General features: G+C 34.5%; 2 protein-coding genes across 3 annotated transcripts in view; one reads left to right on the top strand and one right to left on the bottom strand.

Moving 5' to 3' along the window:
- LOC132547492 (tumor necrosis factor alpha-induced protein 8-like) overlaps positions 1–27,544 on the bottom strand; it is a 90,498-nt gene that overhangs the window by 59,078 nt on the left and 3,876 nt on the right. Inside the window, exon 1 of one of the 2 annotated variants that reach the window (XM_060211247.1) lies at positions 10,961–11,002. The exons of the other annotated variant lie outside the window; for it this stretch is intronic. The gene's annotated coding sequence lies outside the window, so the exon portion shown is untranslated. Of the gene's footprint in view, positions 1–10,960; positions 11,003–27,544 lie in introns of those variants that run through there. 2 annotated transcript variants of the gene reach the window in all.
- LOC132547509 (uncharacterized) lies at positions 8,996–10,906 on the top strand. Its single transcript, XM_060211265.1, has one exon. It carries the CDS (start codon positions 8,996–8,998, stop codon positions 10,904–10,906), a length of 1,911 nt encoding a protein of 636 aa, XP_060067248.1.

Raw genomic sequence — 27,544 nt, forward strand, 5'->3', positions numbered from 1 at the left:
CTCTTTTATAAAACAATGCCATTTTCTCATTTTCTAAGAAATCCTTTTAAGGATTCAGTGTTGTTTATTTTGATTTCAACAGAATGTCATAAACCATTTTTTAATGATTCTGTTAAGAAAAGTGTTTATAAAATCTATGCACCAGTTTCATGTGAAATAAAGCAAAAAATCTCAAATAGAGTCAAATCGTCTGAGTATGTGAAAGAACAGCTTACTAAAATAATATTGTATTTCTGTCTATCACTGCATGTATGCATGAAATACAAAAAATCCAAACTCCATGCACAGCTTTAAATTACCTTAAATATCCTTTATATATTGTGTTAAGCTATCTGCATAGAAATGTGTTTGTGGGTATATTACCCCCTAAACAGCCAGGATCATTTGAGGCAGGGTTCCCCTTTAGTAGCTGGTGGTTGTGACCACAGTGAACAACATAAAGGAGGACCGTCACATACCATTTTGAGCATTTGGGGTCAAGTGTCTTGCTGTTGAACACAACCAAAACAGCACAAGACAGTCTCTTTTCTGAGCTTTCTGAGAGGATCATAAACAACCAAATTTTCTTACTTGTCTATCACTACTACAATCAACCAAAAATACACCTACCTGTAAAATGCACACTATTCTTTGTATTTTTCTCAATAAGCAAATTTTATCCGGTCTTGGTAGCTTGTATCATCCTTGTGTTTTAAGAGAAATCAAAAACAATTCTCTATTCATACAAAAACACCAAAAATCTTCAAGAACATTCCACTGATCTCTTTTAAACCTCCTACACCCATATTGTTCTACACTACCATCTGATCCCGTTTGTACATTAAAACAACAATTAACTCTACCATTCAGCTGAGCATGTGGCTCCCTGTGAGGAGGACATGAGTTTCATAATCGCCTTTTACCAGCTGGCCAAGGTCTGTAATTAGATAATTTGTGATTTGGGCACATTGGGGCCTAAGGTTCACCAAGGAGGTGGAACATGTTCTAAAGTAGCAAAGAGTCAGGGTCTTAATTATGTTTAAATTGTACACAGTTGAACAAGAAATCATAAAGCTTTTTTGGGGACATGACAATGCCACAAAATTAAAATTTTCATGGCGGTCAATGCATATGAAGACTAAGGTGGGGGGGGGGGGGGGTGGGGGGGGGGGGGGGGAGAGAGAACTTCTTTTTAAATAATTTTCATCAGATTATTTGAGTTACATTGTTGGATATTACAAAATTTCATACTTTACAGACTTATAAATAAAAGACATTGGAATTCCAATTCCATAAAATAGAGCTGTAAAGACCAATGTACTTCTATACACTGTTTGCTATTCCTTCTGCCTTCAAAAACTTATATTGAAAAAGGAGTTAAATCAAGCTTTAGAAAAAAAATCTAATTCCAATTCAGTTTACGTATCTCCTCTGTCATTCCCTTATAAAATTCTGTTTATTTTGATTCAAACTTCTGATAGAACTATAGTAATTTCATAACTGTACACTGATGACTGAATACAAAAACCAATTTTCAATACTCATCTGTAACTTGACAAATAATCATAGCAAGCATATCACTTTTCATCATACTGACACCGAAATAATCACTTGAAAAAAGATGCAATTATATTTTGACATTTCAAAGAGACAATATATTCTGATAAAGTTGACATTTAGTTTGACGTATGTATATTTCAATATCGAATCTATGACAAATGTTTGTAATAAGAGATGATTTTAACATGATCATTGGATATAATTCGAGCAGAAACAATAGAATATTTACAACGTCCATGTAAAAGTAAGGTAAACTGAAACCTCAACATGGGAATAGACTTTTAAAGGCCTATTACAATGTTTGATTCATTGACAAATGTTTATGGTTCTAGACAAGAACCTAAATCACCTCTTTATACCGTAGTATAGACAAATCCCAATGTCTAGTTGGACACAAAAATCAGACTAGTCCTATAACTGATGTATAAAGCTCAGAGTCATGTCTAATGAAGTCACTTGAATGGAAATCTCGGTCACATTGACCTAAATTTCAGACTGTGTTTAGCATGTAAACTCCTTGATAACAGTATACTTAACCATAGTAACACAGCTGAATATATTGCGACTTGTCATCCAGAATTTTCTAACAAAGCCAATTCTGTGTATGCATCTATATACCTTACATGTCAACAACTTGTAACGAAGTGCTGAAACTAGTGGAATATTTGACATCTACTATTTATCACAAATAAGAATGATATATCTATGTACCTCTCTGCTTCAATTTCATATTTTCTGCTTTGCTTATAATCTAAGACAGTTTTAATCTACTCTATGATAAACCCATTTGTCATTAATCTAATATCTCAACTGGATTGCTGGAAATATGTTGATTGCTGGTGCTTCATGTCCTACCAACAGCCAGGGTCATTTAAGGACATGCCAGGTTTAGGTGGTGAAGGAGTGCTGGAGTTCCTAGAGAAAACCACAAACTTGCAGGGAGTACCTGGCGTCTACCCGTATAGGCCTCAAACCCGCGACCGTAGTGGAGGGCTAGTGATAAACACGGTCTGATGCACTTAACCACTCGGCCACCATGGACCTGATTGCAATAAGCCGACTACAATGCTAAAAAAATATTGAAATGATTAGTAAGTGATAAAGACAGTCTGACACATTTTTTTTCTGAAATACATCATGAGCAATCTGATTTAAATAAGATTAGACAAGGGCCATCAGAGATCGGTTATGCTCCCAGAATGGACAAAATTTTGTGTGGGATAAGTATGAAAAATAACAAAGGGCTATAACTCTTATATTATACAATTGAGCGTGATGGTTCTTGTACACTACACTTCTCCATGTTGAGATCTATCTATCTATGAACATTCATGTTTATACCCCATACAGTTTTAGTGTAATGCTCTGGACAAATATTTAAGTATGAAAAATAACAAAGGGCAATAACTCTTATATTATACAATTGAGAGTGATGGTTCTTGTACACTACACTTCTCCATGTTGAGATCTATCTATCTATGAACATTCATGTTTATACCCCATACAGTTTTAGTGTAATAACAAAGGGCGATAACTCTTATATTATACGATTAAGAGTGATGGTTCTTGTACACTACACTTCTCCATGTTGAGATCTATCTATCTATCTACACTTCTCCATGTTGAGATCTATCTATCTATGAACATTCATGTTTATACCCCATACAGTTTTAGTGTAATAACAAAGGGCAATAACTCTTATATTATACGATTAAGAGTGATGGTTCTTGTACACTACACTTCTCCATGTTGAGATCTATCTATCTATCTACACTTCTCCATGTCGAGATCTATCTATCTATGAACATTCATGTTTATACCCCATACAGTTTTAGTGTAATAACAAAGGGCGATAACTCTTATATTATACGATTAAGAGTGATGGTTCTTGTACACTACACTTCTCTATGTTGAGATCTATCTATCTATGAACATTCATGTTTATACCCAATACAGTTTTAGTATAATGCTCTGGACAAAAATCAAGTATGAAAAATAACCAAGAGCAATAAGTCCAAAATCATCCAAAAGAAAGGGATGGTTTTCATGCACTGCACTTCTCAATGTTGAGATCTACCTCTCTACCAAGTTTTATGTTAATACATCTAACAGTTTTCATGTTCTGCTCTGAACAAATCATGACGAATGGACAGAGAGACAAAGCGGCGACTATTTGCCCTCCCCTCTTGTCAGCATAAGAAACTGAGACAGTGTGAAATTCCATATCTCAAGTTGCCTTCATACAATGTATGGCCAACAAAATCCTCAGATACAATTATAGTAACAAACAAAGATTTCATGCTGCATCATGATTTGAGGCACAAGTTTTGTATGCAAAAATTCTTGGACAACAAAAGTGAAAAGTGGACTCCTAAAGTTGTTCTTTTGCTACCTTTTCCCCTGGTGCCAGAAACCTCCTGTGTGGCTTACCTCCCTTGATTCAGACCCAATCTGGGTATAGGCCAAGTGGCATAGTGGTAATTCATGCATAATCACCTTTCACCAATACAACCAGGGTTTGACTTCCCGACCAGGAGAGTTTTTCTGTTTACTCAAAGTTGGTTAATTAAAATTTGTTGTAAAATAAACAAAATTGTTATCTATATTCATGAGCGAGAGTGACCTCTCCATCAAATATCAACATCTATTATGCTGCATGGCTGAAAGTGAAAATTACCGCGACCCAAAGCCAATCGTACTGTGGATTTACTCTTTTGTTAATGCTGATGTTGGCAATTTATACCACATTTGATGATTGTAATTATCAGTAATTTGTGGACATACATTTTTTGTTTTTCCTGAACAGTGTTTTAGGTTTCACAATTCACAGAAAGTAAACAAATGTCCTATAACTTTTATCAGAAATCTATACAAAAATCAATAGAATTAGAGAATCTTGTTAATTTCATAAGACTGAATATGTTAATATTACCCATACCTGGCAGAAAAGTTAGGGATCACAGTTTAAAGATAAATTTATTTGTATCAAAAGGCAAAACCTTTTGGAATATGAACTAAGAGAGTTAAGTCAAATGGTAAGAAAACAATTTTGACCTTTACTGAATGATTACATAAGAAGAGATCCAAGAGGGATCTTGGCACCAACCATTGTTTGATCTTTACATGAAAGTTGCATCTTTTCCTTTCTTTTCTCTTTTCTTCTCTGTTTTTGCTCTTAATGATAAGAAATTTGAACATTCCTCTGCAGAAAAAGCAATGATATTCTTTACCTGCCAAATCCAAAATGGTCCCCTGAAAGCCATTTTGTTCTTCTGATCAGTCCCAAATTCAAACGAGCACAAGAAAATACTAAAGGGAACACACATATGAAATTTGAGAGATACCTATTCAGTACTTCCTAAGAAATAGCGATAACAATCTCTACCAGGCAAAAAACTTGCAAAGTCAAAATCCAAGATGGCTGCCTGTTAGCCATTTTGTATTTCTGATCAGTCCCAAAATTAGACTGGCACAACTAAGGACTAAAAGGAACTATATATGAAATCTGAGAAAGATCTTTACAGTACGTCTTAAGAAATAGCAATAACAAACTTTCAAAGTCAAAATCCAAACTAGCCATTTTGATTTTTTGATCAATCCCAAAATCAAATGAGCACAATTAGGGACCAAGGGGAGAACCTACATATGCAATTTGAGAAAGATCCATCCCATACTTCTCAAGAAATAGCGATAACAAAAGTTCTTTAGAGACAGACCACTGACCACGAATGCAGAGTGATTTGAATGGTGGGCTAAAAAGTTCATAATCCTCTAAAACAAGAATAAAGTCCCAATGGCACTGAAAATTCTAAATGCTTCAGTGGGTTTAGCAACACTATCAATAGTGAGTGTGTCCTCCATTGGCCCCAATAAATGCACATCATCAACTCAGCAAGCTGCAAATCAGGGTCATGTTTCCATTTGTGAAAATCGTGGCCATTCTTGACAAAGACAGGAAGCCACTGCGATCGGTAATGCATGCTCGATTGTGTTAAGGATGGATGAAAGACTAGGTCAGTTATATGTTTGAAGGCACTCATCACACGTCTAGCTTTATGTGGTTGAGTAGAATCGTCCATCAGACGAACTCTGGGCTGACAGCACTCACAAAAGGGTTTTTGCAATTGGATGAAGGATTTTACAGTAAACCTTTGAGGCTATCACCTTTAATTACATACAAGTCGGTCCAACTTCAAAACTGATCCCTGCCCAAACCATTACCAAGCAACCACTGAAAGAGTCATGCTCAGTGATAAAGCAGTCAGTATACCTTCCATGCACACCTTGCCAAGCTCGCCTCCTGCCATCATGAAAGTCCATACAAACCTGGATTCATCTATGTTATGATTGTCAAGCTTACAGCGTCCCGACTGCTCGGCCAGCCTCTGCAGCTTTCATATCATGTCACATCTCATGCTAACAAACGTTCAAAACAGGATACAAAATAACAAACATTCAGAATAAACACAAAATTTGTTGATTGACTGACACAGACTTTCAGTAAAACCACAATTGACAGTTTAACTTTAATCCCGTGTAATATAATGTCTTGCTGCATGTTTACTGTAGGTTGCCGGAGAAATCGTTACCGAAAAGTTATTGTGCATACATTGGTGACAAAACAGTGATCAAGGAAGTGTCAAGCTTAACTTATTGCGATGACAGAAATTCATCTGTGACTGCTATTAAGACCATCCAGCTCTATTGCATTTTCATCTTGATAAACAACAAATGCAATATGATTGTCATTAGTCAGCCTATCTCTCTATGATGTGTCACATGTACAGTTGTGCATAAGCCCTCTAAGCTTATAAGAAACATACCAACATGTCAACATAATCCAAACCCAAAGTCAATAAAACTAGGGCAAAACATGAACAAAAGACAGATTTACATGGAGACTCCTGAAAAAGTACAAGAAGAATATATTAGACTAGCTGTTCCATGGTCAATCAAATTAGGTAATGTTGCGTTACCAAATGAGAACAAGGTATTAAACAACAGAATCCACAGGCAAACTAATGAGCATCAAAATATTTCTTTACGAGATCACTATGACAACCGTAAAACTTCCCCATGATTTTCATCAACCTGCATCTTTTGAAACCCGGTGTTAAGAGTTCGTCAGTTGACGACTTCTTGCATGAAAATCGTGAAAATGCGAATAATAAATGGTTCATAAAATATCATACTTAAACAAATCGCTGGACTCCTATTTCTCAAAGACTACTCTAATATTCCTTTTCTACAGTTCGAACGTTGGATTACTGAAAGTTTGGTGAAGATCTAAGATGTGGTCTAATGCTCTAAACCCATGACGGCTAGTGTTTTTCAGGAACCTTGATAAAGACACTTCACCTTAATTGCCCTAGACAGTTTGTGATGGGCCTCTCATATATTGTTCAGTGAGGTAGCTACCAGCTACTAAACGGAGACCCCACCTCTAAATGACCCTTGCTGTTCACAGGGCGATAAACTCTGCAAACTCTGTCGGAGGATTATCATTCTAGTTTATTTATATTCTTTTTAATTGATTTCTTTGTGTGGAACTCCTACGAAGGAGGTCTGAGCTTATACTTACATGGTAAAAATAGCCTGAAATAAGCACAAGAGAGACATGATCCATCACAGAGAGACAGACAGTTCAATGATTTAGCAGGTACATGTCACGTAACATTTACACACCATCGTTTACTGCCAGATTCTGTCCAAGCATCAAGACAAAAACAAATTATTAGGGTAATAAACACCTGGTTCTTTTACAGGTATCCATTACGTCTATATATCAGACTGCTGACTTTCATGATTTATTAAGAACTGTTCATTTGCCAATGACATTCTCAAAGCAAGAACTGTTTAATACATCTCTGGGGTTTAGAACAATCTACCAATGTCCTGGCCAATTTGATCAATAAATATTTAAACACAAAGATGTACTGTAAGCTGGATAGCCAACTATCTATTAAACCAATTCAGTTAATTGCGGAACATGTGTAAAAAGTTACGAGCTTTAGTGGCGTGTAAGACATCAAAAGTCTGCTGATTTTCCGATAGTGTTATGTATAGAAAGTCCAGAACTAATCTTCAACTCTCCTTGTCAAATGGTGGATTAATACAAAACAGAAGCTCCTTCACCAAAGGATGTTTAAAGGGCAATAGGGATAGAATCTATACATTCCTATAGAGGAAGAAGGATTAAAAAGATTTTACTCTTGTTGGGCCAAAACCAACCTTTCATACAAAACTGATCTGTCTTCTAACTAGGTTGCTTTTCTTCCAGAATTTGGTCCAAATCTGCTGATTCATTCATGTCTTGTACTAAGTATTTGTAGGAAAAGTTGACAGATGGACAGAAGGAGGAATGGATGAGGAATGATGCAGTATGCCATAAAGCTCACTTGGCCCTTCTGGTCACTAATGAGGTAAATAAAAGTTCTTAAGTTAACCTTGTGCAAAAAACACGTGCTGTCTCACAGTTGTTTCATTATAAAATGTATCATCATCTTAGCATGAGATTTTTGTCTAATTTCAATTTCAGTTGCATTTCATTACCTCAGTAAAACCTGTGTAATAAGTAGATGCCAACTGGATTTATTAAATTGATAGCCCATGTACACGCTATCCACATGCCATCAGGCCAATTTTGGGGTTTAGAACCGTAGTCTGGTTTTCTTATCTCCAAGTTTTAATCTACATACACATGTATGACACTTCACAGAAGTTTCTTAATATAAGTCACTTTACAATAGTTTGTTAAAAAAGACTACCTTGTATGTCATTGATTTCAGCTCAAACGTTTGTGCAACATTTCCATTTAAACACAACATCCAATTTAGGCTAGGAGTTTTCTGATCATTTATGTCTCCCTAACAACCAGACCAAAGATTGACCACCATATTCAATGTATAGTGTTACTATCTGGCTGAAAGGTCCAGACAACTTAGTGATGTACATTTCAAATTAATAGCGCAGAAATTGTCAAGTTCCATTTGGCAGGCTGTGACATAACTTACTGACTACATAAGGAAAAGAAACCCATTCATTTCATTTCTCAAAGTCTTACTACCATTTGAAGTTTTTTTTACTTCTGCATTCTGATGATAAAACAGAGGTAAATGGAAGGACATATAGAATAGATTCAAACTCACAACACAAAATATCACTGAAAACCACAGGGTCTTCAATATTATGTATTTTCCTATGAGTTTGAATCCTCCTTTCTATCTTGGTCCTGGAATACCAGGGAAAATGTTACAGAATTAATTATGACTGCCAAATTTTTCAATCATTCTTAATAATTTTAATAGCAATAGATAAGTCCATCCTTGATACTCCAGTGGTTACAATCACTTTCGTTTTCTACATCCCTGGAATATGTCATGGCAAAACTGAATGTTCCATGTGCTATACTTTGTGGACAAGACTAGTTTGATACTTTGATATACATCGAATGAACATGAATTCGTATAACATCACAATTCCAACCCTCATTCCACCAATACACAAATCCAACTCCCATTCCACTTACACACAAATCAAACCCCCATTCCACCAACACACAAATCCAATTCCCATTCCACCTACACACCAATCCAACCCCCATTCCTCCTACACACAAATCCAACCCCCATTCCTCCTACACACAAATCCAATTCCCATTCCACCTACACACAAATCCAACTCCCATTCCACCAACACAAATCCAATTCCCATTCCACCTACACACCAATCCAACCCCCATTCCACCTACACACCAATCCAATTCCCATTCCACCTACACACAAATCCAAACCCCCATTCCACCTACACACAAATCCAACTCCCATTCCACCTACACACAAATCCAACCCCCATTCCACCTACACACCAATCCAATTCCCATTCCACCTACACACAAATCCAATTCCCATTCCACCTACACACAAATCCAACCCCCATTCCTCCTACACACAAATCCAATTCCCATTCCACCTACACACAAATCCAACTCCCATTCCACCAACACACAAATCCAACTCCCATTCCACTTACACACAAATCAAACCCCCATTCCACCAACACACAAATCCAACTCCCATTCCACCTACACACAAATCCAATTCCCATTCCACCTACACACCAATCCAACCCCCATTCCTCCTACACACAAATCCAACCCCCATTCCTCCTACACACAAATCCAATTCCCATTCCACCAACACAAATCCAACTCCCATTCCACCAACACACAAATCCAACTCCCATTCCACTTACACACAAATCAAACCCCCATTCCACCAACACACAAATCCAACTCCCATTCCACCTACACACAAATCCAAACCCCATTCCTCCTACACACAAATCCAATTCCCATTCCACCTACACACCAATCCAACCCCCATTCCACCTACACACAAATCCAACCCCCATTCCACCTACACACAAATCCAACCCCTATTCCACCAACACACAAATCCAACCCCCATTCCACTTACACACAAATCAAACCCCCATTCCACCAACACACAAATCCAACTCCCATTCCACCTACACACAAATCCAATTCCCATTCCACCTACACACCAATCCAACCCCCATTCCTCCTACACACAAATCCAATTCCCATTCCACCTACACACCAATCCAACCCCCATTCCTCCTACACACAAATCCAACCCCCATTCCTCCTACACACAAATCCAATTCCCATTCCATTCCCATTCCACCAACACAAATCCAACTCCCATTCCACCAACACACATCCAACTCCACACTTACACACAAATCAAACCCCCATTCCACCAACACACAAATCCAACTCCCATTCCACCTACACACAAATCCAATTCCCATTCCACCTACACACCAATCCAACCCCCATTCCTCCTACACACAAATCCAATTCCCATTCCACCTACACACCAATCCAACCCCCATTCCTCCTACACACAAATCCAATTCCCATTCCACCTACACACCACAACCCCCATTCCTCCTACATACAAATCCAACCCCCATTCCTCCTACACACAAATCCAATTCCCATTCCACCTACACACCAATCCAACCCCCATTCCACCAACATACAAATCAAACCCCCATTCCACCTACACACAAATCCAAACCCCATTCCTCCTACACACCAATCCAACCCCCATTCCTCCTACACACACCAATCCATTCCACCTACACACCAATCCAACCCCCATTCCACCTACACACAAATCCAACCCCCATTCCACCTACACACCAATCCAACCCCCATTCCACCTACACACCAATCCAACCCCCATTCCACCAACATACAAATCCAACCCCCATTCCACCAACACACATATCCAACCCCCATTCCACCAACATACCTTACCAACTATTCAAACATTAGACAGTAGATGTTATTTTGTGATACAAATTAATTTATTAGTTCAAATTTACTTACCACTGAAACCAACTTGAATCTAACTGCACATCTATTCCAAAAGTGGATCACACAATCTGGATGGAGATTTCTTAGCCAACCACAGCTTGTTTATATATCTATAACAGTGCATATATATCTAATTCTTAGTATATCCTGTCTACTTCAGGAAAAATGTCCTGTTGTAAACTGTGTTCACGACATCCTGTTGTAGTCTAATAGTTGACTTCTTCCTGTTACAAAACTTCCATAGGAATGTTTATAAAATTTGATATATCACAATGTGTGAAGTTTAAATCGGACGATCAATATTTAGGCTTTTGATCTTGTTATGATTTCCAGCAATGATAAGCAATCTTGTCCTCACTTTCAATTGAATAAGTTAATCTACACCAGAATTAAAAGCCTGAACATACAAAGGATAACCTAATCTAAAGTTAACTATATGTATATATACAGTGGTACATAAATCCGTTCAAAAGTGATTTTTAAATGTCAACTGAATTAAGTCTACTTGAACAGGAATTGAAAGTGTACACAAAAAGAGACCAATACGCTTCACAGTCATGTGACATATAAATGGAAAAAAAAAAATCAAATAAAAGCTGTAGTAGCAGCAAAACCAGTTACTAATTATTAAAACAGTTTGGAATAGCTGTAAAGGTTAGATCACCTTTAATTTCTCAATGACAAGTGAAACTAAAATTCTTTTTTAAGATGGCCACCAAGGCGGACATGTTAGTTTGTGTACTGACCAAAAAATTAGTACCACCTGGTCTGGTCCATTTCAGGATTGTTTTAGGAAATACTGAATCCCACACGTGGCACTTAGGAAAAAGTTTTTAACTAGTGTTGTTCAGGAAAACCATGCAACTATGTTACAAAATGGCCGCCATGGCTGTCATAATGATATTTCAATTAAGGCATCTTATCAATTTTCTCTTAACATCCAAGTATCATAGTATTTGCTTTCCATGAAAAACAAAAAATTATTATCCAAAAAGGTTGCTGCAAAAATAACAATGAGTAAATTTTATTCAGGAGAAAATAAAAAAACAATTTGTGAAAAATTAATTACTTCCTGTTACACATTCTGACGCCTGTTTCAGAAACAGAAGTCTAACAACATATTGATTTTTTGCTTTTAAATTACTTTCTAAAAATCCAATCTTACAAAAAAAATCATCACCAGAACTAAAGCTTAGTACTGAATTTTACTTACACCTCAGAGGAGTACATCTTCAAAGAACAATTCCAATGTCAGTGCCTGCCCAAATAAGGACATTCCTAACAAGTGTGCTTACTCTAAAGGAAATCCAAAAATGACTGCTTGCCCAAATAGGAACATTCTACACACCTATACCTACCTTAAAAAGAAACCTCAAATGGTATTGTCTGTCCATATAAAGGCATTCAGTATAAGCGTACTTTATTTTGTGTTTATTCTGTGAACGGTGTCTTTCAATTTCCAGGAGCTTAACAGTCATCCAGTACCAAAAGGTCAAATCTGTGGTGTGGTCTCATTTACTTCTATATAACTACCACTTCCAATAGCCATATAGTGGTTATAACCCAAATAGGTCAAAATTATGTCTCTGGATGTGAGAGAAGTAGTATACCTAACAGTAAAATTTGACCCAAGGGATTTGTCTTGGGTCTGCAATAGTTCAGTCAGTAGATTCTTGGCCTATGTAACCTAAGGTGATCAAAGATGTGTTGTGTGGTTCAACGCTACCTACCTGTTGTATCCTTGAGCAAGACTCTTTACCTCAATTTCTTTTAGGTAACCATCTCATATTACAAGGAGCCTGGCTGCCATATTTATGAGGCAATGGAACCAGCCAACATAGAGACTTTGCTTGTACAATTTTTCATCATTACCTTCAGTTATCTACAGTCTATATCGGTTAGTTGTGGCATTTTAAGAACCACACAAAAGATTTTCATAAAAAAGTGAAAATTTTCCCATTCTGGCCCTATAGTTCCTTTCCCTGGAAGAGCAGGGCTTTAATTTTGCCAGAACAAAAATATCACTGGCCAAAACCAGACAATAAATCAAATATGAACCAATAATGATCACATGACCACCGTGTCTGGGCCTCGGTGAGAACTTAAATAACTTTTAATCCTTTCTCTCTAAAGGTTACTACTGCAAATTGTAATAGTAGCCACTGCAATCTTCAGAAGATTATTTCTAAGAAAAAAAAAAAAAAAACAGTAAAATATGTAAGACACTGAATGCATGATGCATGATGCACATTGATGGACATGAGTATATGGACGATGATATACAGTATGATAGTGAGCATAGATTGAGTGGCTGCTTGTGAAGCAAGCCATAAAGATAACATGTGCAAAGAAAAAAAAAAGTGGACATTTTTTACACCCACTATCAGTCATAATGATGCAACACAAAAGTGGAATTCTCAATAATGCTTTGCGCCAATGGCGGAGAGCAAGATGTCAGACAAAGCAACAAATAGTCTCACTAATCAAGATGTTCATCACGTGTGCATGTGGCTGAACAAGACTTCGCGATTAGTATCTTCCTCGACAAACACACAGAGAGTGTCTGAAAGAATAAACAACCAAAAACAAAACACCATGAACTAGTAAGGACCACACTAAATACAACATTCAAAGAAACAAGAGTTCCTTAATCTTAAGTTTAAATGATTATTGTCAAAATGATTTTGTTACATTTGTTTGAAATACATGAGTTACAATACCACACTCACTCCAAATGGCTTAGCCATAATTCTTATTAATGCTTTTTAGAAAGAAAAAAAATTCCATTGTAAGACAAAAAAAAAATGGCATAACCTTATAATTCATCTTAACGTAACATTTTTCCCTACTAAAATCATCTCTCTAAATTAGAGAAAGAAAATCTGGAAAAGTACATATTGTAACTTTTGCTGATGAAAACATATTGTATGAAGTCTTTACATCAAGTCTCTTAAAGATTCTGTCTTCATTTCAAATTCTATGGGATCCAATATTTTTGTATCAGATTTCCACATAAAATCATGAGTTGTCAGTTAAGTAAATATAATAATAATAATAAACAATAATAACAATAAATAATGATAACAATTAATAATAATAATAATAGAAGACTTAATTTAAGGTTGAGGACTCTTTGAGTTTACAACAGACTTCAGTGGCTGACGACAGAAATGTACAATATTTACAATCGATACTGATTCAATCAATATTGAATCATCCTGGCTGATCATAAGAAAAAAAAAATCTCTTATCCGTTTCAATATAGGTCCTATTTATACATTTACAGCTACAAGTAATTGATCAATGTTTCAGACTTGAAATTACTAGAGATATACACTTGTTTTTGGGTTTGTTGCTAGGGTCATTTTGAGGCAGGACCTCCTTGTAGCTGGTGGCTACCCCACTGAACAACATACAGGAGGCCCATCACATGTCATTCAAAGCAAAAATGGTAAAGTGTCTTTACCATGGATACAACTATGTCAGAACAGACTGGTCTAAAAAATACAAACTGCCACAGGTAGACAGTGTCGTACTATGCACCATGGTACTTCACTTGATGTTACGTAAGCTAATGCTACAACTGACTAAGTTTTACCTGTACAGACTAAAATGCAAATGTTTATGTACACATGTTTATTTGAACACTCATTTTATCTGAAATGTATTGGATATAAGTATACATATGATTCGCTACCATTACACAGGTAAATACAAATATATTTATGTTGTAACATACCTGTACAGGTAAAGTTACATACAGACATTTTTGAAAGTGAAATCATCTGTACTAAATCCTACTTACCTATATCTAAATCCTACAATACCTCAGGTAGAGCGTCACTGATTCCATTTGATGCCTGAAAAAGTTTGAATAATGCACAGTCGTCTATGGCACAATAAGCCAAGTGTATAAGGTTAGTGTATCAAAACAGAAGCCTGATTTAACACACACAAAAATGATAGGTTCCATTTAACATACAATGTGCCACAATTTCAAACTCCTGTCACAGAAAATACCATAAAGAACTGGAATTAAAAATAATGTCACGATAGAAAAAAAACATGCAGCCAATGCTTTCCCCGTGTGACACTAAACATTCAGCTTAACATCCTGTGTTAACTGTTAAAGAGCCGCTTGTCGAAGCACCCATACTGATCAATGAAACCAACTTCACGCTTGTCCCTAAACAGGAAGATTACATATGAAAGCTGTGTTTTGTCTGCTCTAACATTGCAGGTACATCTTTGAGTACATACTGTATTGAGATAAATGTCCTTCAAAAAGCTTTCTCCCCCAACTTAAAATCCTGTTCTATTTTCAACTTTTCTACATGATGAAGACATATGATGCTAAAGATCCTGAAGTAGATGTCCTAAGACATCGCTGCTGCTATAAACTGGATCAATGAAACCAACTTCAGGTCAATGTTGACACTGCACTGGCTCATTCACTGAACAACATACTGGAGACCTGTCACATGCCCTCCAGAGACAACCATTTCTTAGCTTCTTCAAAATAACAAACAGTATTCATCGATAAGGTTGTTAATTATGGTAAATCATCTATGTGATCTGGTTGTTAATTATGGTAAATCATCTATGTGATCAGGTTGTTAATTATGGTAAATCATCTATGTGATCAGGTTGTTAATTCTGGTAAATCATCTATGTGATCAGGTTGTTAGTTATGGTAAATCATCTATGTGATAAGGTTGTTAATTATGGTAAATCATCTATGTGATCAGGTTGTTAATTATGGTAAATCATCTATGTGATCAGGTTGTTAATTATGGTAAATCATCTATGTGATCAGGTTGTTAATTATGATAAATCATCTATGTGATTAGGTTGTTAATTATGGTAAATCATCTATGTGATCAGGTTGTTAATTATGGTAAATCATCTATGTGATCAGGTTGTTAATTATGGTAAATCATCTAAGTGATCAGGTTGTTAATTATGGTAAATCATCTCTGTGATTAGGTTGTTAATTATGGTAAATCATCTCTGTGATCAGGTTGTTAATTATGGTAAATCATCTATGTGATCAGGTTGTTAATTATGGTAAATCATCTCTGTGATCAGGTTGTTAATTATGGTAAATCATCTATGTGATCAGGTTGTTAATTCTGGTAAATCATCTATGTGATCAGGTCGTTAATTATGGTAAATCATCTATGTGATCAGGTTGTTAATTATGGTAAATCATCTATGTGATCAGGTTGTTAATTACAGTAAATCATCTATGTGATCAGGTTGTTAATTATGGTAAATCATCTATGTGATTAGGTTGTTACTTCTGGTAAATCATCTATGTGATCAGGTTGTTAATTATGGTAAATCATCTATGTGATCAGGTTGTTAATTATGGTAAATCATCTATGTGATCAGGTTGTTAGTTATGGTAAATCATCTATGTGATCAGGTTGTTAATTCTGGTAAATCATCACTGTGATTAGGTTGTTAATTATGGTAAATCATCTATGTGATCAGGTTGTTACTTATGGTAAATCGTCTATGTGATCAGGTTGTTAATTATGGTAAATCATCTATGAGATCAGGTTGTTAATTATGGTAAATCATCTATGTGATCAGGTTGTTAATTATGGTAAATCATCTATGTGATCAGGTTGTTAATTATGGTAAATCATCTATGTGATCAGGTTGTTAATTATGGTAAATCATCTATGTGATTAGGTTGTTAATTATGGTAAATCATCACTGTGATCAGGTTGTTAATTATGGTAAATCATCTATGTGATCAGGTTGTTAATTACAGTAAATCATCTATGTGATCAGGTTGTTAATTATGGTAAATCATCACTGTGATCAGGTTGATAATTATGGTAAATCATCTCTGTGATCAGGTTGTTAATTACAGTAAATCATCTATGTGATCAGGTTGTTAATTATGGTAAATCATCTATGTGATCAGGTTGTTAATTATGGTAAATCATCTATGTGATCAGGTTGTTACTTCTGGTAAATCATCTATGTGATCAGGTTGTTAATTATGGTAAATCATCTATGTGATCAGGTTGTTAATTACAGTAAATCATCTATGTGATCAGGTTGTTAATTATGGTAAATCATCACTGTGATCAGGTTGTTAATTATGGTAAATCATCTCTGTGATCAGGTTGTTAATTACAGTAAATCATCTATGTGATCAGGTTGTTAATTATGGTAAATCATCTATGTGATCAGGTTGTTAATTATGGTAAATCATCTATGTGATCAGGTTGTTAATTATGGTAAATCATCTCTGTGATCAGGTTGTTAATTATGGTAAATCATCTATGTGATCAGGTTGTTAATTATGGTAAATCATCTATGTGATCAGGTTGTTAGTTATGGTAAATCATCTATGTGATCAGGTTGTTAATTCTGGTAAATCATCACTGTGATTAGGTTGTTAATTATGGTAAATCATCTATGTGATCAGGTTGTTACTTATGGTAAATCGTCTATGTGATCAGGTTGTTAATTATGGTAAATCATCTATGAGATCAGGTTGTTAATTATGGTAAATCATCTATGTGATCAGGTTGTTAATTATGGTAAATCATCTATGTGATCAGGTTGTTAATTATGGTAAATCATCTATGTGATCAGGTTGTTAATTATGGTAAATCATCTATGTGATTAGGTTGTTAATTATGGTAAATCATCACTGTGATCAGGTTGTTAATTATGGTAAATCATCTATGTGATCAGGTTGTTAATTACAGTAAATCATCTATGTGATCAGGTTGTTAATTATGGTAAATCATCACTGTGATCAGGTTGTTAATTATGGTAAATCATCTCTGTGATCAGGTTGTTAATTACAGTAAATCATCTATGTGATCAGGTTGTTAATTATGGTAAATCATCTATGTGATCAGGTTGTTAATTATGGTAAATCATCTATGTGATCAGGTTGTTACTTCTGGTAAATCATCTATGTGATCAGGTTGTTAATTATGGTAAATCATCTATGTGATCAGGTTGTTAATTACAGTAAATCATCTATGTGATCAGGTTGTTAATTATGGTAAATCATCACTGTGATCAGGTTGTTAATTATGGTAAATCATCTCTGTGATCAGGTTGTTAATTACAGTAAATCATCTATGTGATCAGGTTGTTAATTATGGTAAATCATCTATGTGATCAGGTTGTTAATTATGGTAAATCATCTATGTGATCAGGTTGTTACTTCTGGTAAATCATCTATGTGATCAGGTTGTTAATTATGGTAAATCATCACTGTGATCAGGTTGTTAATTATGGTAAATCATCTATGTGATCAGGTTGTTAATTATGGTAAATCAGGTTGTTACTTCTGGTAAATCATCTATGTGATCAGGTTGTTAATTATGGTAAATCATCTCTGTGATCAGGTTGTTAATTATGGTAAATCATCTATGTGATCAGGTTGTTAATTATGGTAAATCATCAGATTGTTAATTATGGTAAATCATCTATGTGATCAGGTTGTGATCAGGTTGTTAATTATGGTAAATCATCTCACCACTGTGATCAGGTTGTTAAATTCATGTGTAGGTTGTTAATTCATCTATGTGATCAGGTTGTTAATTATGGTAAATCATCTATGTGATCAGGTTGTTAATTATGGTAAATCATCTATGTGATCAGGTTGTTAATTATGGTAAATCATCTATGTGATCAGGTTGTTAATTATGGTAAATCATCTATGTGATCAGGTTGTTAATTATGGTAAATCATCTATGTGATCAGGTTGTTAATTATGGTAAAAATCATCTCTGTGATTAGGTTGTTAATTATGGTAAATCATCTCTGTGATCAGGTTGTTAATTATGGTAAATCATCTATGTGATCAGGTTGTTAATTATGGTAAATCATCACTGTGATCAGGTTGTTAATTATGGTAAATCATCTATGTGATCAGGTTGTTAATTATGGTAAATCATCTATGTGATCAGGTTGTTAATTATGGTAAATCATCTATGTGATCAGGTTGTTAATTATGGTAAATCACCACTGTGATCAGGTTGTTAATTATGGTAAATCATCTCTGTGATTAGGTTGTTAATTCTGGTAAATCATCTATGTGATCAGGTTGTTAATTATGGTAAATCATCTATGTGATCAGGTTGTTAATTATGGTAAATCATCTATGTGATCAGGTTGTTAATTATGGTAAATCATCACTGTGATTAGGTTGTTAATTCTGGTAAATCATCTATGTGATCAGGTTGTTAATTATGGTAAATCATCTATGTGATCAGGTTGTTAATTCTGGTAAATCATCATTGTGATCAGGTTGTTAATTATGGTAAATCATCTATGTGATCAGGTTGTTACTTCTGGTAAATCATCTATGTGATCAGGTTGTTAATTATGGTAAATCATCTCTGTGATCAGGTTGTTAATTATGGTAAATCATCTATGTGATTAGGTTGTTACTTCTGGTAAATCATCTATGTGATCAGGTTGTTAATTATGGTAAATCATCTATGTGATCAGGTTGTTAATTATGGTAAATCATCTATGTGATCAGGTTGTTAATTATGGTAAATCATCTATGTGATCAGGTTGTTAATTATGGTAAATCATCTATGTGATCAGGTTGTTAATTATGGTAAATCATCTATGTGATCAGGTTGTTAATTATGGTAAATCATCTATGTGATCAGGTTGTTAATTATGGTAAATCATCTATGTGATCAGGTTGTTAATTATGGTAAATCATCTATGTGATCAGGTTGTTACTTCTGGTAAATCATCTATGTGATTAGGTTGTTAATTATGGTAAATCATCTATGTGATCAGGTTGTTAATTATGGTAAATCATCTATGTGATTAGGTTGTTGATAACAGTAAATGATCACTGTGTATCATCATGCAAACGAGACCTGACAATAGAGACAGTATGTATATATCTAGAGTACAGTTTCACTATGATAGATGCATATCAATATTCCCATAACACAAGTTGCTGACATTTTCAGATACAAAGAGAAATTCAATATATCATGATCTGTTATAAAGATCACAAAGTCTACTATACTGGTATGTATCAAATACAGCACATTATCTTCAATGTTTACATCAAGGCAAGAGACAAATTCTTTTAAAAACAAAATCAATATTATACTGACTCATTTATTCTATCAAGTCTGAAGCATGAAATTTTATCTCCCCTCCAGATCTCTTTGATCTGCCATCAAATGTGTTCATTTAGACCTGATCATCAACTTCTCTTCACGAGATCTATGTACATCACACTATCACTAAACAGAGCTTAAACATTATCTTTCATGTCGTCTTAATTATAATCAAATCAACTGCTTGGCCTGTATAATGCAAAGACATCCAATCATTTCTTTTAATCTTAATTGAAAACATTCAGATAGCAGAATTCTAAATTTTTCCTTTTTAAAAATTTGGCCTTTTCTGAAGGAAACAAAAACAATTTTAGATCATATTGTAAAGGTTAGATACCTGATGATACTGTTTAGTGACTGATGTATATACAAATATCTTTTTGACATAGTCAGTATTCTCCATTTATTACTGTAACCTTCACAGGGGTTGCATTGAATATTTCAGATATACTGTTCAGATAAAATGGTGTTCTTCTATATTTTTGGAATAGCATATTCCTGAAATGAATGGGGTGTTTTTAATTTTTTCCTATGCTTCAGAAGGCTAAAGGGACAGCATCAACACCAATTTTGCCTCCATCAAGGTTGAAAAAAACATTTCCGGAGGAAAGAAGTAAAAAAAAAATGGGAAATTACAGAGGTTAAAAACTTTTTTATCAACCTAGGTAAGTAACTTTTTTGTTATTAATGACACATCATAATAAATTCAATAAAATTTTTAATAAGCCATCTATGTATGGATGCATGTTTGTGCAGAAAAATAAATTTGATTACAGAATTTCTGAAATAACCATTTATAAATGTAATGAAAACAAAAGTAGGGAAATTTGCAGGAAACTCCCAACATATCACTATCTATAATGATTCCAATACAAACACCTCGAAGATGTCATCATTTTCAATGTCTGTGCAGATTTCTTTTAGATTTAAGTCACAAAAAGATAACAAATATCACTATTTTTTCATTTATAACTTCACTTTTTCATAAATATCAGTTCAATTATATCAGAGTCTGGACCAGTCAACTTTCTATACTTTTACAAACCAAACCCTCCAAAACCAGTCTAATATACAAGTTCCACTGTATATGTGAATGTTATGTTTGGCACTGGAGAATGATATCCATACACTTTAAGACCAAGATTGTTACAATTATATTTATCTGACTTTATCTCGTGAGAACTGTCTTTTTGAAATTGAGGTCACACAATTCATGTGTGTTATAGAAAGGCAAATAAGAGCTGGTCCAGTATTTATTGATCTTAGCATCATTTAAATATAAAACAGCAAGTTTAAGTAACAGTATCTTAGGAGCCACAGTGAAAGATTTACTTATCTGATATATAGACCAACACTGATCATTAGTGCAACCCTTATATTTCACTGCGTGCGTATAACCGATGGACTCATACCTAAAGCTCCAAAACTCATTAAAATGTCCAAAGTATTTCTTGACAAACTGAAACATATACAATTCTATACCAGTATATATATACATTGGACCATAAATCGACAAAATATCACTTCTGGTTAAAAGTTGACATTCCTTGGTGTTTAGGATATGATAAGCATTTTATAGTAAAAAAAAAGCTGTTTGACTGTGACAACAGATGCCACACTAAGACATTTCGGGCCATGTAAGCTAAATAAAATCAAAATGTTTACTGGTATTCTGGCCTTGACCTTCACTGCCCAGCTATATAGGGCCGAGATTTGTGTTTCTAAATCAATCAACCGTTATTCCACATACAGATTTAGTTCAGTTGAAATAAAAAAGTGATTCATAGCATAAAGGTCAAAACTGGAAAGGAATATGCAGTACTAATTAAGCTAGTGGCTGTAGGTTTGTGTCCATATCAAAGCCACATAGTGTCAATTTTGGCTCTTTTTCAATACTTTCTTTGGAAAAAGCAATTTTGATTGCTATTTAGCAAAATGATCATGCAGAAATTTTTTTTTCAGCCTAATATAACACAAAGGGAGATAATTAATTCAAACTGTATCCATAAAAGAGATTTTGTCAAGAAGTATTTTTGTACAAACCTAAGCACATATTAAGAACTGCTTTTTTCAGGGTTGACATTTACCTGTCCACCCTAATTGAGCTAATGAAAATTTAACCAACTGGATCAATGTAACTCTCATGTAATTAGACCTTAAATAACAAAGGTAATGACTTTAAAATTTGGCCTTCTATAAGGTTCTTGTCTATCTTTAGTAAAAGGAGATAAAATATTAGAGCAGTTTCATTAAGGTAAATAACCCTTCGAACATAAATAGTTTTCTAATTCTGGATGTACAACTATATGTAACTGTATTCCATTTTTTTTTTTTTTTTCAAATCTGTTTGACCTTTAAGAGCACACAAACAACCTGGTATTAGGTTAAGATAAGAAATTACCTACCAGATTTTTACTTTTTATTTGATTGCAGTTCATACCTTAATGGTATGCATACAATAATATACAAAATAATGCTTAGTGGAAACATTCAAAATATTAAAATGAAGATTTGTTGCTGATAAGTCTCTACCTACTGGGAACTCTTTAAAGACTGCATGGCAAAATTCACAAGCAAAATAAAGATCATGGTTACATGATAAGATAAAAACACAACTAAATATACCGCTATAAATATCAATATCTAGAGGTAGTAATTTTCAGCATATTTATTAGAACCATAGAAACATACACAAATGCGTGTTTATTTTCTGACACTCCATTTACTTTTTTCAGCTAGATGATCCTATTCCATTTCTTTAATTTCCTTTTAAATGTTGTTTGAATTTTATTTTGTATATCAAAAGAAAAAAAATGGAATTAGATGGTATGATATACAAATTGATTTTTCACATTTTTATGAATGTGGCAATTTCCTAAATACCTTGTTAATATAGTAACAATATCCCAACATATAATGGACCTTAGTAAGGATGAATCAACTGTATGATGCAGATTAATTCATTATTTGACTAAAATTCTAATTTGTATTAAAAGGTAAAAATTCAAATAACTGATCTCAATTAAGTTCCAATATAAAACTGATTTTTATTCTGACAACAAACATGCCGAGTGCAAACCCAATCGATAATCTAATATTTTCAGATAGCACAGCTTCTAACTCTAAATGGTATGTTTAGTGTAAGTTGTCCGTCTATTTATAGTAACAGTGACCTGACCTTTATCATTAACATCAGATAAATATCTTTCAATGTAACTAAAGTATTGTTGTAGAAACGAGTAGTCCGATCTCAGACCTTCATGAACAGAAGTAATCCAAAACACCTTTAGAAAAAAAGAAGAAACATTGGAGAAATGAAGTTTGAATTCCATGAGCCAAAAATATCAAATTCTTGTGTTTATGCTATAAACAAGTTTTTAAATAGTAGGATAGATCCACCACTGGTATTCTAAAAAGAATTTGTTCAGTTCCTCATATCTCTCACTTGAATAACCATCTGTATGCAGGGTGATCTGAGTAAAGGGGCATTTAACCATGAATTAGAAATAAACCGCATCAAGCCAGGGGTACGTTGTTTCTTCTTGTTCATCAGTATATTGACTGGTTTCACCCACACTTTTGAGCTTTGACATCAAGACAATAACAAAGAGAATTTTTTTACCTAAAGTACCTGGTAATGATATTCTGAGCACATTTCCATTGTTGAAAGTGACGTTATAGAACGGCATCATGTGACTTTAACAATACTATCACATGACTTCACTGTCTTGTTGTTTCCTTAACTTTCTTTAATATACACAAATTATGACATTTAAATGCCATTTTAAACCTACCATAACAAGCAAGCACTTTGCTTTCAGTAAGAATTATCACACTAAAGTTGACTAATGTTTTTTAATTTTCAATTATTATACTGTAACTCTGACCTTCAAAACCAAATGTAATCCTACACAAGTTTTCTTCTATAAGGAAGTATTCTACGAAGCTCCTGTGTGATGAGCCATGAAGCAGTTATCACATCTGTTTAACAGATAGTCTAAAAATCGAATCCCTTTACATAAATGCAGTAACATTTTTTCAGGAAGGACAAAAAGAAAAAGAGAGATACCTGAAATAGACACCAGAACTAAAGATACACCGACTATTATCACTAAATTTCTGTTACGGGCTTGAAACACTAGGATTTATGTGTCTAGAACACAATTACAATAATCAAACCAAGCAGATTAGGGGCCAGTGTTTATTGGTCAGGAAGGATTCTGAGTATTAATGCAAAATTCTGATGTGGGAGTAACACAATTATCTCTCTTTCATACAAGAGATCCAATTACATGTGGATGAGAAGGAAATCCTTTCTCAAGTAAATCATCTACTGTTTTGATGCCATTAAAATCTCGTTTTCTCACATCTTGCTGGTTCTTATGTAACACATCTTGGAATATAAAAAGAACAAGCTGTCACTTTGGGGAGGGTAGGAGTGTAGCTACATGTTCATGTTTATGGAATAATTTAATCAACTTCCTACCATAAGTTAAAAACATTCTTAAATTTATTAACTAAGCCCACAATGCTACTACAAATAATAACAGAATCCCTACAATGTCACACAGCAAAGTCAACTGTGGTCTCTGAAGGTTTCCTAAGTGATAAATTTTATATGCAATATAATAACAGAATAATTTCTAGAAGGACCCTAGGCAATAAAAGTACATCTATACTCAAATCATCGTCATAGCAAACAGGTAACTGGTAAAAAAAGCTGTACTTGATTATCAATTATTTTATCTCCTTATAAGGGAAACCTTCTTAATCTGAATTATGTGAGATGAGCTTGTAATAAGGGATATACAGAGATTCTTCATTTGGAAAATGACAGTTTGAAAAGGTTCCTTTCTAGATCTGAACACACATTTCCATACTAGTGCTTGCATGAGCAAACACTCTCATAGGAACTTTCACCACCGTCTCAATTTCACGTCTTTTCCGCCTCTAAAAACAAGGGCCGTCAGAGACAGGTTTAAGCTCCTGGAATGGGACCAAATTCATGTATGAAAAAACACCAAAGGGCATTAATTCCTATATTGTACAAAAGCAAGTGATGGTTTTTATGTACTGCACTTCTCCTTGCTGTGATTTATCTATCAATGATGTTTTATGTTGAAACCTCTTATAGTTTTTGTGTTATGCTCTTGACAATATTATCATGCACGGATAAATGGACGCACTAACTCCTTCAGTGTGCATAATGAAAGTTGGAATATGATTTCAAGTTAAAGATGAAATGTTAATTTTTCATGTATTTAGAGTAATTTTAATTAACAGACTGAAATGTGGGCAAAATAACCCTGAGTGAATGTTTCCCTGGTATAATGTATAGAGGACTATTTATTGATGTATACATGTCCTAAGTGTTTGTTTTCTGAATAAAGACAACAATCCATCATCTCCCAGCCCAAACTATGAACCAACAAAAAATCTGTAACAGATCCAGATTTCTATTCCTTAAGCCTAGTGATAGAGATCACAGGGTGAGGGACAAGTGAGAAGGTCAGTAGATATAATTATAGGAATAATCTGTGTGGACAGAAGTTTGACAGTCAGTAGATATAATTATAGGAATAATCTGTGTGGACAGAAGTTTGACGGTCAGTAGATATAATTATAGGAATAATCTGTGTGGACAGAGCCTCCACCTGCTACCCTCTCAGTTATGTATTGGAGCATAACATATCCATACAGGAGGAATAAAGTTGATATTGATAAGCCCTGGTGAAGTTCCAGTACATATTGAATTATGACATCTGTCCAGTCTTCTTCAGTGGCCTTAATGATAACTACATATTGATTTGTACGTAATAGTACAAGTCACACAATATATTATTGCAACCTCTGCAATCAAACCTTTATCACAACTAAATGCAATATATATTATACATTGAATCTTCAGTAGTCAAACCTTCATCAAGACTAAATGGTAAGTCAAATATTATAATTTATGAATATTGGAACTTTTGTAAACAAACCTTTACCAAGACTAAACAGTAAGACACATAATAATATATCACATATTGGAACATCTGTAATCAAAACTTTATATCTTGAGGATTTCCAAATATTTTTTAATACTGGTGCATGTATTATTCTTAACATTCATTGCCACAATTTGCAACAATTCTAATAACACAATTCTTACAGAACCTTGACAACAATATCCATATATATTCAAATCTTGGGTATTTCTGTTTGGTTGCTCATTGTGGAAAAAAATTATCTCAATCAGTCGACCTGTCAGTCCAAAACCAAGGCAGAGTGAACAAAGGGCTGTAACTCTGCATATCATGGAAACGTATGTAACACAACCCAATCAAAGGTTTACTGGTATAAAAAATAGTTATACATAACATAGTAAGTAATAAGCAGAGATTGTAATCATGTTTAGCGGTACAAACTGGCACAATGGTGGACTGATATACTGTTTTGTTTTTTCCTTCAGTAGAGAACCTGGTACAGGGCAAGTACTTACAACCTAAAAAATCAACATCATAAAATATTGTCTATTGGAAACTTCATATATATTTCAAAAATGTTGAATTTACACTTGACAAGTCAGACAAATAATAAACATTACTTATACTTGTAGTGAACTACATGATATAGAGAACAATTTGTGAGAACGATGCTGTTTTACAGATATATCTTTTATCATAGCAATCTTAACTGTACACAGCTGAGCTGTTTTTGTAATTGTTTTTTATACTGGTATTTGTTTCCTTTCAGTTAACTCTTTACATCAGATGGAAGATTTGTATCGTCTTTTTTACAGACATGAAGGTATGCATACATGTACATCATACCACCGCCTGCTTATGTGCGAATAAATCATTAATATCTTATACTCTACACCTTAGTACAAACATATCAATTATGAGTGCTGTATCATCTCATACTATGTTACTCATCTGCTGAAACACTGTCAAAGCGGACATGAAAACCATTAAAAAAATGTTATGTCTTCATTTTGTCTACACTGGAGCTGCTGCAACACTTATATAAATAGATCAATACTTCTATTAAACCTGGTCAGCTGGACATCCACTGGACATCCCTCATTAACAGCTTACACTGGACACAGGTCAGCATCTTATACAGGACACTGGTCAGCATCTTATACAGGACACTGGTCAGCATCTTATACAGGACACTGGTCAGCATCTTATACAGGACACAGGTCAGCATCTTATACAGGACACAGGTCAGCATCTTATACAGGACACAGGTCAGCATCTTATACAGTACACTGGTCAGCTCTTACACAGGACACTGGTCAGCACTTACACTGGACACTGGTCAACACCTTACACTGGACACAGGTCAGCATCTTATACAGGACACTGGTCAGCTCTTACACAGGACAGTGGTCAACACTTTACACAGGACACTGGTCAACACTTACACTGGACACTGGTCAACACTTACACTGGACACTGGTCAACAACTT

This window comes from Ylistrum balloti, unplaced genomic scaffold (assembly GCF_031769215.1).
Source record: "Ylistrum balloti isolate Yb309-2 unplaced genomic scaffold, AGI_CSIRO_Ybal_v1 Utg369958, whole genome shotgun sequence".
Taxonomy (NCBI): domain Eukaryota; kingdom Metazoa; phylum Mollusca; class Bivalvia; order Pectinida; family Pectinidae; genus Ylistrum; species Ylistrum balloti.